We start from the raw sequence: 16,133 nt of genomic DNA, 5'->3' as shown, positions 1-16,133 counted from the left end.
GATTGTAAAGAGAATTTTTTTTTTTTTAAATAACAAACATGTTATACTTACCTCCACTGTGCAGCTCGTTTTGCACAGAGTGGCCCCGAACCTGCTCTTCTGGGGTCCCTCGGCGACTGTCTCGGCTTCCTCCCTCAGATGCTTCTCACGTTCATGCGAGCTCCCTCGTATGGTGAGAAGCATCTGCGGGCGCGCTCCCGTGATACAGCCGGCGGCTATAGCCGCTCGCTGTATCACACGGCCCTGCCCCCGGCGCTCCGCGTCAGTGGATGTGATTGACAGCAGTGCAAGCCAATGGCTGCACTGCTTTCCATCCATCCACTCCAGCCAATCAGCGGCCAGGCTGAATGGTGGAAAGGACGTTGGGGGATGAGCGCTGGATTTTCGAGGCGTCAGGTAAGTAAAACGGGGGGGGGGGCTGGGGGCGCCGGCACTGTCAGATGTTTTTTCACCTTAATGCATAGAATGCATTAAGGTGAAAAAACATTTACCTTTACAACCCCTTTAAGAGAGATGAGCTTAAGGATATCATGGAACAGGAGTCAAAAAGGACATTTAACAGAATAGCAAAAGAAAGATATCAATGGGGAAACAAAGCGATCAATTAATTATATAGAAAAAAATCCAAAATAAGAATGGGAAAATGATATATTCAACCAATGAGATAGCGAAAGTGTTCAGGAGCTACTATGAGGTTCTTTATTCCGTAAACAGGAAATAGAGAATAGAGAAATGTTTTTTTTAAAGCACCAGATTGCCCCACCTATCAGAAAGTGACAGGGCTATACTAGATAAGCCGATAACTGTGGAGGAAATCCATAAAGCATTAAAAGAATCAGCCCTGGGCAAAAGCCCAGGACCAGATGGGTTCACAACCTGTTACCTCAAAAGTATCAAGAGATTCTAGTCCCGAAGTTAGGCCAATATATGAATGGGCTAGGAGTAAAATATGAGATGTGTGGGGAGGACTTGTCGGTGTCAATAACGGTCATCTTGAAGGAGGGGAAGGATGGCACGCTCTGTTCAAGCTATAGGCCAATAGCCTTATTGAATGTGTATACAAAACTATATGCTAAAGTATTAGCGACTAGGGTGAAGGAGTGAAGGAGTGGATGAACGACCTGGTCCATCCTGACCAGGTCGGGTTTATCCCAGGGAGAGAAGGGAGGGACAACGGTGTGAGAACGTAGCTCCTCCTCCAGTCCATAAAAATAAGCAAGTCCCCAGGTCTTTTCCTGTCGATTGATGCTGAAAAAGCATTTGACAAGGTAGGCTGGGGATTTATGATAAAAACATTGGAAGTTTTTGGCCTAGGCCCAAGAATGATCAACTGGATCAAAGTATTGTATAATCATCCATCTGCCTCTATAAAAGTGAATGGCGTGCCATCCTCTCCCTTCGTAATGGAAAATGAAACTAGACAGGGGTGTCCTTTGTCACCACTTCTGTTTGTGTTGACACTGGAGCCCCTTCTTGCCTCAATCCGTAATAACTTAGATATTAAAGAGATCAAGATTGGGGAAGAAGAGCATAAATTGTCAGCTTTTGCTGATGACGTGTTGTTTTACACTGCAAACCCCAGGATCAAAATGCCAAACTTATTAACCACTTAACAACCGGCCCATAGCCGAATAACAGCTACAGGCCGGTTGTTTAACTCTGAGAGGCCGTTAAATAACTGCCTCCCAGAATTCCGCTCTCGCGCGCCCCCTGGGGCAACTGTGACCACTCGAGAGCATCACGGATCATGGTAAACGGCCGCTCCTTGTGGCCCATAGCCCATGTTATGACACCGGTTCCTCCCTCCCCTCTCTGTACCGATTGGTACAGCAGAGGGGGAAGAGATCGGTGTCAGCAGCGATGTGGGCTGCATCTGCAGTGCCCACATCACTGCTCACTGAAATTTAACCCCTCAATTCCCTGCCAATACTCTGCAATACCCTGCCAATACTCTGAAATACCCAATACCCTGCCAATGCTCTGCAATACCCTGCAATACTCTGCAATGCCCAATACCCTGCCAATACTCTGCAATACCCAATACCCTGCCAATACTCTGCAATACCCTGCCAATACTCTGCAATACCCAATACCCTGCCAATACTCTGCAATACCCTGCCAATACTCTGCAATGCCAGCCAGTACTCTGCAATACCAGCCAATACTCTGCAATACCAGCCAATACTCTGCAATATCCTGCCAATACTCTGCAATATCCTGCCAATACTCTGCAATACCCACCAATACTCTGCAATACCCTGCCAATACTCTGCAATATCCTGCCAATACTCTGCAATACCCTGCCAATACTCTGCCAATACTCTGCCATACTCTGCCATACCCTGCCAATACTGTGCAATACTCTGCAATACCCTGCCAATACTCTGCAATACCCAATACCGTGCCAATACTCTGCCATACCCTGCTAATACTCTGCAATACTCTGCCATACCCTGCCAATACCCTGCCAATACTCTGCAATACCCTGCCAATACTCTGCAATACCCTGCTAATACCCTGCCAATACTCTGCAATACCCTGCTAATACCTTGCCAATACTCTGCAATACCCAATACCCTGCCAATACTCTGCAATACTCTGCCATACCCCGCCAATACCCTGCCAATACTCTGCAATACCCAATACCCTGCCAATACTCTGCAATACCCTGCCAATACTCTGCAATACCCTGCCATTTTTTTTATTTCAGGCTTCCCAGCCTAGAGGTGAGATACTCTGCAATACCCTGCCAATACTCTGCAATACCAGCCAGTACTCTGCAATACCAGCCAATACTCTGCAATACCAGCCAATACTCTGCAATATCCTGCCAATACTCTGCAATACCCACCAATACTCTGCAATACCCTGCCAATACTCTGCAATATCCTGCCAATACTCTGCAATACCCTGTCAATACTCTGCCAATACTCTGCCATACTCTGCCATACCCTGCCAATACTATGCAATACTCTGCAATACCCTGCCAATACTCTGCAATACCCTGCCAATACTCTGTAATACCCAATACCGTGCCAATACTCTGCCATACCCTGCTAATACTCTGCAATACTCTGCCATACCCTGCCAATACCCTGCCAATACTCTGCAATACCCTGCCAATACTCTGCAATACCCTGCTAATACCCTGCCAATACTCTGCAATACCCTGCTAATACCTTGCCAATACTCTGCAATACCCAATACCCTGCCAATACTCTGCAATACTCTGCCATACCCCGCCAATACCCTGCCAATACTCTGCAATACCCAATACCCTGCCAATACTCTGCAATACCCTGCCAATACTCTGCAATACCCTGCCATTTTTTTTATTTCAGGCTTCCCAGCCTAGAGGTGAGATACTCTGCAATACCCTGCCAATACTCTGCAATACCAGCCAGTACTCTGCAATACCAGCCAATACTCTGCAATACCAGCCAATACTCTGCAATATCCTGCCAATACTCTGCAATACCCACCAATACTCTGCAATACCCTGCCAATACTCTGCAATATCCTGCCAATACTCTGCAATACCCTGTCAATACTCTGCCAATACTCTGCCATACTCTGCCATACCCTGCCAATACTATGCAATACTCTGCAATACCCTGCCAATACTCTGCAATACCCTGCCAATACTCTGTAATACCCAATACCGTGCCAATACTCTGCCATACCCTGCTAATACTCTGCAATACTCTGCCATACCCTGCCAATACCCTGCCAATACTCTGCAATACCCTGCCAATACTCTGCAATACCCTGCTAATACCCTGCCAATACTCTGCAATACCCTGCTAATACCTTGCCAATACTCTGCAATACCCAATACCCTGCCAATACTCTGCAATACTCTGCCATACCCCGCCAATACCCTGCCAATACTCTGCAATACCCAATACCCTGCCAATACTCTGCAATACCCTGCCAATACTCTGCAATACCCTGCCATTTTTTTTATTTCAGGCTTCCCAGCCTAGAGGTGAGATACTCTGCAATACCCTGCCAATACTCTGCAATACCAGCCAGTACTCTGCAATACCAGCCAATACTCTGCAATACCAGCCAATACTCTGCAATATCCTGCCAATACTCTGCAATACCCACCAATACTCTGCAATACCCTGCCAATACTCTGCAATATCCTGCCAATACTCTGCAATACCCTGCCAATACTCTGCCAATACTCTGCCATACTCTGCCATACCCTGCCAATACTATGCAATACTCTGCAATACCCTGCCAATACTCTGCAATACCCTGCCAATACTCTGCAATACCCAATACCGTGCCAATACTCTGTCATACCCTGCAATACTCTGCCATACCCTGCCAATACCCTGCCAATACTCTGCAATACCCTGCCAATACTCTGCAATACCCTGCTAATACCCTGCCAATACTCTGCAATACCCTGCTAATACCTTGCCAATACTCTGCAATACCCAATACCCTGCCAATACTCTGCAATACTCTGCCATACCCCGCCAATACCCTGCCAATACTCTGCAATACCCAATACCCTGCCAATACTCTGCAATACCCTGCCAATACTCTGCAATACCCTGCCATTTTTTTTATTTCAGGCTTCCCAGCCTAGAGGTGAGATGTGGGGTTTTATTGACCCCATATCTCACTGTAAAGAGGACCTGTCATGCCATATTCCTATTACAAGGGATGTTTACATTCCTTGTAATAGGAATAAAAGTGGTCAAAAAATGTATTTTTGGGGAAAAAAATGTCAAACTAAAATAAAGTAAAATGAACAATAAAAAAGAAAAAAAATGTAAAGCGCCCCTGTCCCCATGTGCTTACATGCACATATGAAAACGGTGTTCAAACCACACATGTGAGGTATCGCTGCGAACGTTAGAGCGAGAGCAATAATTTTGGCCCTAGACCTCCTCTGTAACTCAAAACATGTAACCAGTAAAAACATGTAAAGCGCCGCCTATGGGGATTTTTAAGTAGAGACGTTTGGCGCCATTCTACGAGCATGTGCAATTTTGAAGGGTGACATGTTAGGTATCTATTTACTCAGCGTAACTTCATCTTTCACATTATGCAAAAACATTGGGCTAACTTTACTGTTTTGCTTTGTTTTTAAGCACAAAACAGTTTTTTTTTCCCAAAAAACAGGGAACAGACCATCAGTGACAGCATCAGTAGGAAGCCCGAGGAGAGGTTTGTTTACACTTACCTCTCATCGTTCTTCAGCTCTGTGACCCGATCGCTGGACACCGGTGGCGATCGGGCCCATGGCCACGGTTACGGAGCTCAGGACTGGGTCGCGAGTGCACTGCCGGCGGCACGCTCGTGACCCACGGTTGGGCACTTAAAGGGCAATGTACCTGTACGTGCTTGTGCCCAGCCATGCCATTCTGCTGACGTACATCGGCATGACGCGGTCCTTAAGTGGTTAATGAGGCTTGGTTGGGGACCAAGCTCCCAACCTCTTTATCTCTAAATTTCTTGATGATGGTAAAATTTTCTACACACTCTTTATCACCATTACTGTTACAGAAGAGTTAGAAGAGTGGGTTAGAAGAGTTAGAAGAGTGGGTGATGTGTGGCATAAGCTTCTAATGTTGTGCATAAAATACCAGGACAGTTCAAGACCCCCCGTACTCAGGAGAAGCAGCAGAATGTATTTAAGGGTGTAATTTCACATTTGCCCATGGCATGTTTGAGCAATATATCATTTAGTGACAACTTTGTGGAAAAAAATGTACTGTCATTTTCGCGAAACTTGTGGCAAAATATAAAATATTCCATGGACTCAACATGCTTCTCAGAAAATTCCTTGGGGTGTCTACTTTCCAAAATGGGGTCATTTGGGGGGGAGGGGGTTGTACTGCCCTGCCATTTTAGCACCTCAAGAAATGAGATAGGCAGTCATAAACTAAAAGCTGTGCAAATTCCAGAATATGTACCCTAGTCTCAGACGCTATAACTTTTGCGCAAACCAATATAAGGTTATTGAATTTTATTTTACCAGAGACATGTGGCTGAATGCTTTTTTGGTCTAAATGTATGACTAAAATTGAGTTTATTGTATTTTTTTATAGTAAATAAATAAGAAAATATCTTTTTTTTTTCAAAATTGTAGGTTCTTTTTTAATTTCTATTGCAAAAAAAAACAAAAACGCAAAGATGATCAAATACCACCAAAAGAAAGCTCTATTTGTGGGAAAAAATTATGCAAATTATGTTTGGGTACAGCATAGCATGACCATGCAATTACCAGTTAAATCAGAGCAGTGCCAAATTGTAAAAAGTGCTCTGGTCAGGAAGGGGGTAAAACCTTCCGGGGCTGAAGTGATTAAAAGCCCCTTTATGCTGATGTGACAAAAATAATAATATTAATAATAGTTGTATAAGGTATAGAATACTACTGAGACTTCAAGGCTGGTAAGATTTCTGGATCAAAGAAAAGGAGGGGGAGGGGAAGAGAGAAGGAGGAGAACACATGTAAGGGACAGAAGGTTTAGATGATCATGCTGACTTCTAACTCTTCGTTCAAGCCTTCGAGTGAGAGACTGTTGAGTTTGAAGATCCAATAGGTCTGTCACGTACCTTGCGGCGGAGTCCAAAATGACGAGGGCGGCCTCTTGCACGGTCCTGGTCCTAGCACCCCTGGAAGTTGAGAAAGGAACTTCTAGGGCAGTGGAGGGGTGCAGGTGGCTGGGGGGGGGGGGGGGTGTATGTTTTAAGTTTGGGGTCATTGCATTGAATCGCTCAGTGTTTAGCAAGAGTCTTCTTGATGGCCCAATGTCTATTATTATATTTGGTAATGAACTTGGGATCTTTGTGGATGGAAGGTGAAGTTACTTTGTTGTTTTCCATTCCAGCTTTATCCTCAGGGTGGAACTCCGTAGAATATTTATTAAGGTATTTTTGAAAGGCAAGGTTGATATCTTCTTCAAGGTGGACTTTCTCTAAGTTTTTTTATTAAAAATAACCTGAATCGATGCTTTGTAGGTCTCAATGGAACTACAGTTGCGTTTCAATAAGCAGAATTGGCTGTATGGAATGTTGCAAATCCATTTTTTTATGTAAATAGGAATTACCAGCTGTGGGTTTAAAATGAGTCCAGGAACATATTTTAGAATCTTGATCATGATATAAATTCTAGGTCAAGGAATATGAGCTCATTGAGATCTGTAATTGATATAAAAAATGGATCCCAAAATCATTATTATGGGAGAACATTTTGAATTAAGTGGGTATCTCCTTGTCAGATGACGATAACCTCATCACTGTATCTACCGCAGTAGACCAAATAGCGTGAGAAGGGGTTCCCGTCCCAGATTTTAATGTCCTCCCAGTATGCCATAAAGAGATTGGCTGGCGTCCTCCCAAGTTCCCTCGAGGCTGCAGTTCCCGCTGCTAGATGGTGCCTGTGGATCAATCATAATCCATCCTAGGGAAGTGTGTCATCTTGCTGGACAAGGAAAGCTTCCACCTACTGAGCACTATGTAAGTGCATTTTACACTGGAATAACCCTTTTTCTTTTTTACACTAAATGCTTCTCTCCTTTTTTTTCTCCTTTTACTATGCATACAGTTCTCAGGTCCTCAGCCTGTGCCTGAAGCAGCCTTGCCACCATTTACATCATTTCTTCACATAATATCTATCTAGGGGCTCACACTCCCCCACAACAATCTTCTAGAACATTGACTGATTTAAAATATTGACTGTCAGGGTTGGGCTCAGCCCTTCCTTCTCAAAGCTGGCCACTGAGCTGTCGGCTAATTGCCAGCTCCTATCTCTCCACAGTGACTCACCTGTTGATGGTATCCTGCTTGTCAGTCTTGCCTACTTAAGCCGTCCAGTCCAGATGATCTCTGCCTTCGCTTTGGTCTCATCTCCAGAGATGCTCTCCTGTGTTCCTGTTAAAGACTTTCTTGGCTGACATTCCTTATGGCTCCAGATCCTGCTTGCTGTTCTACTACGCTCATCTCTGATTCCCTGATGTTTTGGCTTGTCTGACTGTCTTTTCCGGTTCCTGAACTCTGGCTATGTTTTGACCATGTTTACTCTGTTTACCTTTTTTTATTATTATTAAACAAGTGTGATTTAATTGTACTTCTGATTCATGGTTTCTGACAGTAGGCGAAGGCCATGAATTCAGAAGATGCAGTCAATCCACTTGTTGGTAATATTTTTTCCAGATTGGATGAGCAGTATCACCGCATGGATCAGTTTGCCATGGCATTACAAACGCTCCTGAGTCGCACGGCTCACCTGGAATCTCCCACTGTGTCTGCTCCAATACAACCTGTGCTGCAGGCCATCCCTGCTGTTGCTCCAGTCTCTGAGCATGCACCTGCCTTGAGTATTACCTGTATAAGAGGTTTGTCTGGTTCCGCTCCTCTTCCCCAGCGATTTGGGAGCGATGCAGTCCAATGCAGAGGGTTTCTCAACCAGGTTGAGATATACTGTGAGATGCTAGCCCAGGTGTTTCCCACGGACAGAAGCATAGTAGGTTTTATGATATCTTTGCTTTCTGAGAGCACCTTGGCCTGGGCAAACCCTCTATGGGAGATGCAAAAACCTGTTGTCTTGAGTTACCCTGAGTTTGTAACTTCTTTTAAAATGATATTTGATGTTCCCACATGCTCTGCTTCTGCTGCCAAGTGCCTCATGCCCATCAGAGTACAAGAACTGTTTCTGATTACACCGTTGAATTCTGTACTGTGGCAGCAGAGCTTGCTTGGAACAATAAGGCCCTCGTGGCTGCTTTTTCTCATGGTCTCTTGGACACCATCAAGGATGAGATAGCAGCCTGAGATATACCCACTGAGCTGGAGACGTTGATCACGTTTGCCATCCTCATCTACTCCAGACTCAGAGACAGACTCCCTTTTAAGGAACGCATGTCTCTGTGGATGAGAGAACCTTAGGAGGGAGAGATTGTGACTTTATTTTGGCCAGGCAGGTTACTTTTTGAAGTCTTGTCCTACTCGTCCAGGGAATGCCCGAACCTTGAGGTCCTGTCACAGACAGACCTTAGGTGGTGTTGTTTCATCCCTAGTTATCCAGAAGGTTAAGCCCCTGGTTTCAGTTACCCTTTCTTGGGCTCAGTCGTCCATCGAGATACAGGCTCTAATTGACTCTGGGGCTGCAGGCCTGTTCATTGATGCTGCCTTTGTATCGATGCACTTGATTCCGCTGCAGCTGCGTGACACTCCACTTGCCATTGAGGCTCCTGAAGGAAGACTTCTACAGCCTGCCTATGTGACTCATGAGACTGTTCCACTGTCCATGGCCATAGGGTCTCTTCACCATATGATAATCCAATTCAATGTTATTTCTTCCCCCAAGTTTCTGCTGGGTATTGGTTATACTTGAATACAGAGGCACAACCCCTCTTTTGATTGGCTCCGTGCTGAGGTTATCTCCTGGTTGCCACAATGCAGTAAGACATGCTTCCAGAAGGTAGCCAAGGTCCTGTGCACCTCTTTACTCTCCTCCCTGCTGCAGGAGTACCGTGATTTTAGCAATGTCTTTGACAAAGGTCAAGAAGGTAGTTTGCCTCCACACTGGTCCTATGATTGCACAATTGACCTACAACCTGGTGCCATACCCCCTTGTGGCTGGGTTTACCCTTTATCAGTCTTGGAGGATAAGACCATGGTGGAGTATGTTGCAGACACACTTTCTCAAGGTTTCATCCGCAAATCCTCATCTCCTGCTGGTGCTGGTTTCTTCTTTGTGAAGAAGAAGAGTGGTGAACTGAGATCTTGTATTGATTATAGGGGTCTCAATTGTTTCACAATTAAGAATACCAATCCGATTCCATTGATTACAGAGTTACTTTACCGCCTCAATCGAGCAACGGTTTTCACGAAGCTTGATTTGAGAGGGGCATACAATCTTGTGATGAATAAGGAGGGCGAGGAGTGAAAAACTGCATTTAATACCAGAACAGGCCATTATGAGTACTTTGTAATGCCTTTTGGCCTTTGCAACGCCCCCGCAGTTTTCCAGGAATTTATTAACGATGTCCTCCGAGATTTGTTACAGTTATGTGTGGTGGTTTATCTCGACGATATCCTCATATTTTCCAAGTCCCTGGAGAGCCACCACACAGATGTCTGTTGTGTGCTTCAGAAACTAAGAGAGAACAATCTCTAGTGTAAATTGGAGAAGTGCGAATTCCATTGTGAACAGTGTTAAATTCCTGGGTTATGTCATTTGAACTGTTGGTTTTTCGATGGACCCAGAGAAACTTTCAGCAGTCCCACAGTGGCTCCGACCCATGGGTTTACGTCCTCTGCAGAGTTTTCTTGGCTTTGCCAACTATTATCAGAAGTTTATTTGTAACTTCTCGTCTCTGGTTATGCCCCTGACTGATATGACCAGAAAGGATGGTAACCCACAGAGTTGATCTCCGGAGTCCATTAAGGCCTTTGAGAGTCTCAAGGCTGCCTTTGTTTCTGCTCCTGTGTTGGCACACCCTGATCCTACGTTATCCTTGAGGTTGATGCTTCTGAGACTGGAGTTGGCACCCTTCTGTCTCAATGTCCTACCTCTGAGAGCGCTATGCATCCTTGTGGCTACCTTTCCAAGAAATTGTCACCTGCGGAGTGCAATTATGAGATTGGTGACAGAGAGCTGTTAGCGTTCATTTTAGCCCTGAAAGAATGGAGACTCGAAGGTACCACTGTGCCGGTTCTCATTCTTACTGGCCATAAGAATCTCACATTCTTTTCTGAGGCTAAACACCTCTCTCCCACAAGGGTGCAATGGGCTTTTTTATTGTCTAGTTTCAATTACATTGTCTCATTCTTATCCGGTACTAAGAATGTAATTGTCATGGTCGTCCCCAGAATCCAGTGGCATATGGGAGGCCTACCCGCGGAATCCCCACGTTGAGAACTAATCAGTACCCATGGGTGCGCGTTGGCGCGAACGGACGCACACGGGTGCGTGTTGGTACGAACGGGTGCACGCGGGTGCGCGATGGTACGAACGGGCGCACGCGGGTGCGCGGGGTCACGAACGGGCGCACGGTTACATGCGGGCGCGCGCAGACACACCGTGCGACCGTTCTTGGCGCCCAAAGGGCTACTTAAGGAACCTGTTACTGTGCCTCCTTGCTGTCCAGTCTACAGCGTGTCCCGTTATTCTCCTCTCTGCTACCTGATTGTCTCTGATTCCTGTTACCTGGCTTTGTTCCTGATGACATTTGCTTGCTGCCAGCCACCGACCTTCGGCCTGTCTGACTACGCTTCTGCTTCTTCCTGTGTACTGTTGTTGCCCGCCTGTTACCGACCCGGCTTGTACTTTGACCTTGCTTCTGCCACCTGCTGTTCCAGCCTGACCACCTGTGCCTGCTGCTGTCTGCCACCTGCTGTTCCAGCCTGACCGCCTGTGCCTGCTGCTGTCTGCTGTCTGCCACCTGCTGTTCCAGCCTGACCGCCTGTGCCTGCTTCCGTCTGCTGTTCCGACCTGTCTGCCGGGTGTCTACATTCCAACGCTCCTGTGGATCCTCCGCTCCTCAAGGTCCGGACCAGTCCTGCACCAGTTTGGCACTTGCGCCCTCTGAACTCCAGAATTCCTGTTCCCACTCCCAGGGATTCTCGAGCCAGAGGCTTACGAGAGGCCGCTCCCTGCATTCTGGGCTCCTATACCAGGTACGTGACAGTAATGGCTGACACTTTGTCACAACAATTTTCCTCCACTTCCAAGATGGAGTTGGTTTACGGTTCCTGTGATTCCTCCTGATCTCACTTATCCTTTGGGTGACAAAATTCATGCTGCTCAGGTCCATGCTCCTCCTGAGAAACCCTGTGACCGCTGCTTTGTCCCAGAGAGTCTTCATACTGCTGTGCTCCAGACTTACCATTCTCCCAAGGCTGCTGGCCACCCTGAGATGAATAAACTCTTTTGGGTATTTCCCAACATTGATGGGAGCCTAGTCTACGTGCTGATGTAACCTCCTTCATAGCTGCCTGTTCCATGTATGCTTAAAGTAAGACTCCACAACATATTTTGGTGAGCCTCCTACAACCCATACCCAATGGAGAGAGGTCCTGGACCCACCTGTCTATGGATTTCACTGCAGAGTTACCCAAATCCCAGGGCAAAACAGTTATCCTTATGGTGGTTGACCGGTTCTTGAAATGTCCCATTGTATTCCACTTAAGAAGTTTCCCACATCTAAGGTCCTTCTTCTGTTCTTCCGATGTTGACACAACGCTCTCTGCTGCTGTAATGCCGTGGACACGGTGCGCGGCAACTTATATAGGCATAATGGACTGTGACGTCATAGGAGGCGGGGTCACCGGCCCATTATGCCTATATATGTCGCCACGCACTGTGTCCACGGCAATTCAGCGGGAGAGAGGGTCGTGTCAACATTGGAAGAATAGAAGAAGGAAGCAGAAGAAGAAGGTGGTGGCGTCGACGGTGATGAAGGAGAAAGCCAGGCCACCGCTAGCAAAAGAGCAGAAGATAGCGGAGGAGCCTGGCGAGAAGAATCGGAAAGCACGGAGAAGTCAGAAGAAGACTCCCGAAGTCAGAAGAAGACCCCTGGAGCTGCCTAATAAACTACTTTAAAAACCTGTGTAGTGTGTTTTTTTATTGACACTTTTTCCCCCAGGTGAATGGGTAGGGGTGCGATGTACCCCATACTCATTCACATAGGGTGAAGGGCCCCTTATTCCGATATTCTGGATTCCGATAAGCCCCCCGTCTGCAGATCCTGACATCCAACGGCCCGGGTTGTCGGGAAGAGGCCCATGTCCTCATCAACATGGGGACATGGTGCTTTGGGGTGGGGGGGCACAGTGTGTTTTTGGTTGCCAAAATTAATATAAGACCCAGGCTTATTTTTGGGGAAGCACGATAAAGTCTCCTTTACTTAAACTACTCAAAACTAAAAAAAGTGCCACTTGCAGGTTTATTAATACTTAGGGTTTGCAGGTCATAATGCATACTAGTATGAGTGACTTATCTAAAAACAAAGCCCTTCAGCCCTGGACTGTCATGGCTTCTATTGGTCCCCGGCGCTTTCATGTTAAACCGGTCTTCCCACTGGGTTTCACATTTTCGGTCGCTTAAATGTTCGGGCTGCGATGACATCAATCTCGCTCATATGTATGGGAGTCACTTTACCGTGGCAACCAGAGCAGGCCGTGAATATGGTCTGAGCTTCGCATGCATGGCTCAGGCCACATTACCCACTTACAGGCAGGGGGATATTTATGACTGAAGAGACTTCTAGGATCTCTTCTGTTCTAAAAACCCTACCTGCCAGTGGGTTTTTACAAAACAGAGTTTGCTACCACTTTAAGAACATTGATAAGTTTCCTGAATCTTGTTTATGCTTTGACTGGTAAGTGACTGAAATGGTACCAATTGTAAGCCAATTATGTGCAGGCTTGCTGTACAGTAAACTTTGCCTAGTTAGAGGAAAGTAAACGTTTAAGAAATAAGCCGCATTTTCTAATATAGTGATATACTGCATACTGTTTATCCTTAGGCATATGAATGATATGGATAATAATACACTATCTTGGCAAATGGACATTAATAAAATCATAATATAATGCAATAATAAAATAACAAAGTTTTAACGACCATTACCAAGAACTTTGAAACCATTGTTTTGAAATACCATTGCTATATAACTTTATTGCAATATCAGCATTATACTTTTGGTATTTAAGGTACATTGCCTTGTGATTTTCTAGCTTTTAAGAAATTGAAAAAGAAAATAATTTTTTTTGATTTGATATCTATATCTATATATATATATATATATATATATATATATATATATATATATATATATATATATATATATTTCTAGGGAAGATGTGCTTTTTTTTGACAGAGTGGTGAACGTTTAGACCCTCTGTTAGAATATTATTGCTGTTCAGGGCTCTACAGGGTTCTCAGAATGAATAAACTACAAGTTCAGTTTTTCACCATGGCAAAAAGACAAATTTTAATGGACTGTGAGTGTGCTCATAGTTCATTCACACTTCTTACAGCTCTGAAACTGACAGCCTGTACATAGGTATGGCACAGAGCTGTAAAAATAGTGTGCAGGAGCCTGACATTGCACCTGCAAGCCCCTGTGAAAAAATAATAAATGCACATTTTTTTCCAGTAAACATATCTTTTAGGCTGGGTTCACACTGCTGCGGGGGGAGATGCGGATGTGATTCGCACCGCAAATCACATCCGATCTCCGTAGCGATGCGAGTACAGCCATACAGATAGTATGGCTGAATTCGCATCGCTCCCGCAGCAAACTCGCACGGGACCCTTTTTTTGGTCCGCAACAGAATCGGATCGCATGGGGGTTCACACCATGCGATCCGATTCCTGTGCGAGTCGGCAGATCGCACTGCGATATGCGGACGGATCTGGGGGTGTCATTAACATATCATTGACACTCCCAGCCGTCCGCATAGGGCAGTGTGAACTGCCGGCGGGAGTAATGCGATGCGGGAAAACGCCGCGGATTCGCGGCGTTCCCGCATCGCAGCGGTGTGAACCCAGCCTTAGACAAACATGCTATAAACGAGTTACAGAACAGTGGCAGAATTCCTGATCACTATATTTCTTCCAGGTCAAAGACTCAAGGCTTTGAAGCCAAAGTATTAGCATGGCAGCCAGGTAATTTACAATCTCTCAAAGTCAGCAATGGCAGCTCCAATACCTTTCTCACGTATGAAACATGACAAAGTCAGATTACAGGTGCATATCAGCATAACGTCAGTGGACTGGATTGTCTTATTTGGTAACTAGGGAATATGCATTATGTTCAAATGAAAGTGTGGGTGGAAAAATGCAGTTTGATTTTACCGTATGCATGAATTATCATGATGTTCTGAATCAGATCAATTGAAGGACGGATAAGACACAATTTTGTCTCTTGCTTTTGACTGAGACATACTCCATTTTCATTTACAACCATCCATGTCCGATCAAATAGTAGACCCTGTTCTACCACAGGCCACTGGGAAACCTGATAAAAAGAAAAGAAATAGGATACAATTATGTTAATTAAAAAAATTATCAATAACTATCTCTACATGCAACAATTATGTTGAAAATGGCTTAACCACTTGCAGACCGGACCATTTTGCTGGTCAAAGACCAGACCACTTTTTGCGATTCGGCACTGCGTCGCTTTAACTGACAATTGCGCGGTCGTGCGACGTGGCTCCCAAACAAAATTGACGTCCTTTTTTTCCCACAAATAGAGCTTTCTTTTGGTGGTATTTGATCACCCCTGCGATTTTATTTTTTGCGCTATAAACAAAAATAGAGCGACAATTTTGAAAAAAACGCATTATTTTTTACTTTTTGTTATATTAAATATCCCCCAAAAATATATAAAAAAACATTTTTTTCCCTCAGTTTAGGCCAATACGTATTCTTCTACATATTTTTGGTAAAAAAAAAAATCGCAATAAGCGATTATTGATTGGTTTGCGCAAAAGTTATAGTGTTTACAAAATAGGGATAGTTTTATAGCATTTTTATTAATAATTTTTTATTATTTATTTTTTTACTAGTAATGGCGGCGATCAGCGATTTGTATTGTGACTGCGACATTGTGGGGGACCTATCGGACATTTTTGGGACCATTGTTATTTATACAGTAATCACTGCTATATAAATGCAGTGATTCCTGTGTAAATGACACTGGCAGTGAAAGGGTTAACCAGTGGGTGGCAGTGTAGGGGTTAAGTGTTCCTAGGGGTGTGTTACTAACTGTGGGGGGGTTGGGCTTTCATTTAGTGAACACTGATCTATGCTCCAATCACATGGAGCAGAGATCAACATCACTAGTTGCTAGGCAGAATGGAGAAATGTTGTTAACACAGCATTTCCTCCATTCGGCCGCTCTGTGAGACGATCGCGGGGATGCCCGCGGCGATCGAGTCCGCGGGTCCCGCAACCGGACTCACGGGGGTCCCGACCAGCGCGCTCCCGATGGCAGGGCGGCATTGAATATTGGACGTACCTGTACGCCAATATGCCTGCCCGTGCCATTCTGTCGACGTACATCGTCGTGCGCTGGTCGGGAAGTGGTTAAACAAAAAACTTTCGGTCCATTGGCACTCAGTGATCCTATTGCTGGCAACAGGACCACTCA

At 45.2% G+C, this 16,133-nt stretch overlaps 1 protein-coding gene across 1 annotated transcript in view; it reads right to left on the bottom strand.

Moving 5' to 3' along the window:
* The window catches only part of MOCOS (molybdenum cofactor sulfurase), a 752,911-nt gene that overhangs the window by 137,711 nt on the left and 599,067 nt on the right, over positions 1 to 16,133 (bottom strand). The window contains exon 9 of the mRNA XM_077491912.1: positions 14,834 to 14,996. Coding sequence (XP_077348038.1) covers positions 14,834 to 14,996 — 163 coding nt within the window. The remainder of the gene's footprint in view (positions 1 to 14,833; positions 14,997 to 16,133) is intronic.

This window comes from Lithobates pipiens, unplaced genomic scaffold (genome assembly GCF_037356315.1).
Source record: "Lithobates pipiens isolate NorthernLeopardFrog02 unplaced genomic scaffold, aLitPip1_a1.2 Scaffold_19, whole genome shotgun sequence".
In the NCBI taxonomy this organism is placed as follows: Eukaryota; Metazoa; Chordata; class Amphibia; order Anura; family Ranidae; genus Lithobates; species Lithobates pipiens.
This window is presented reverse-complemented; position numbering and strand designations above follow the sequence as displayed.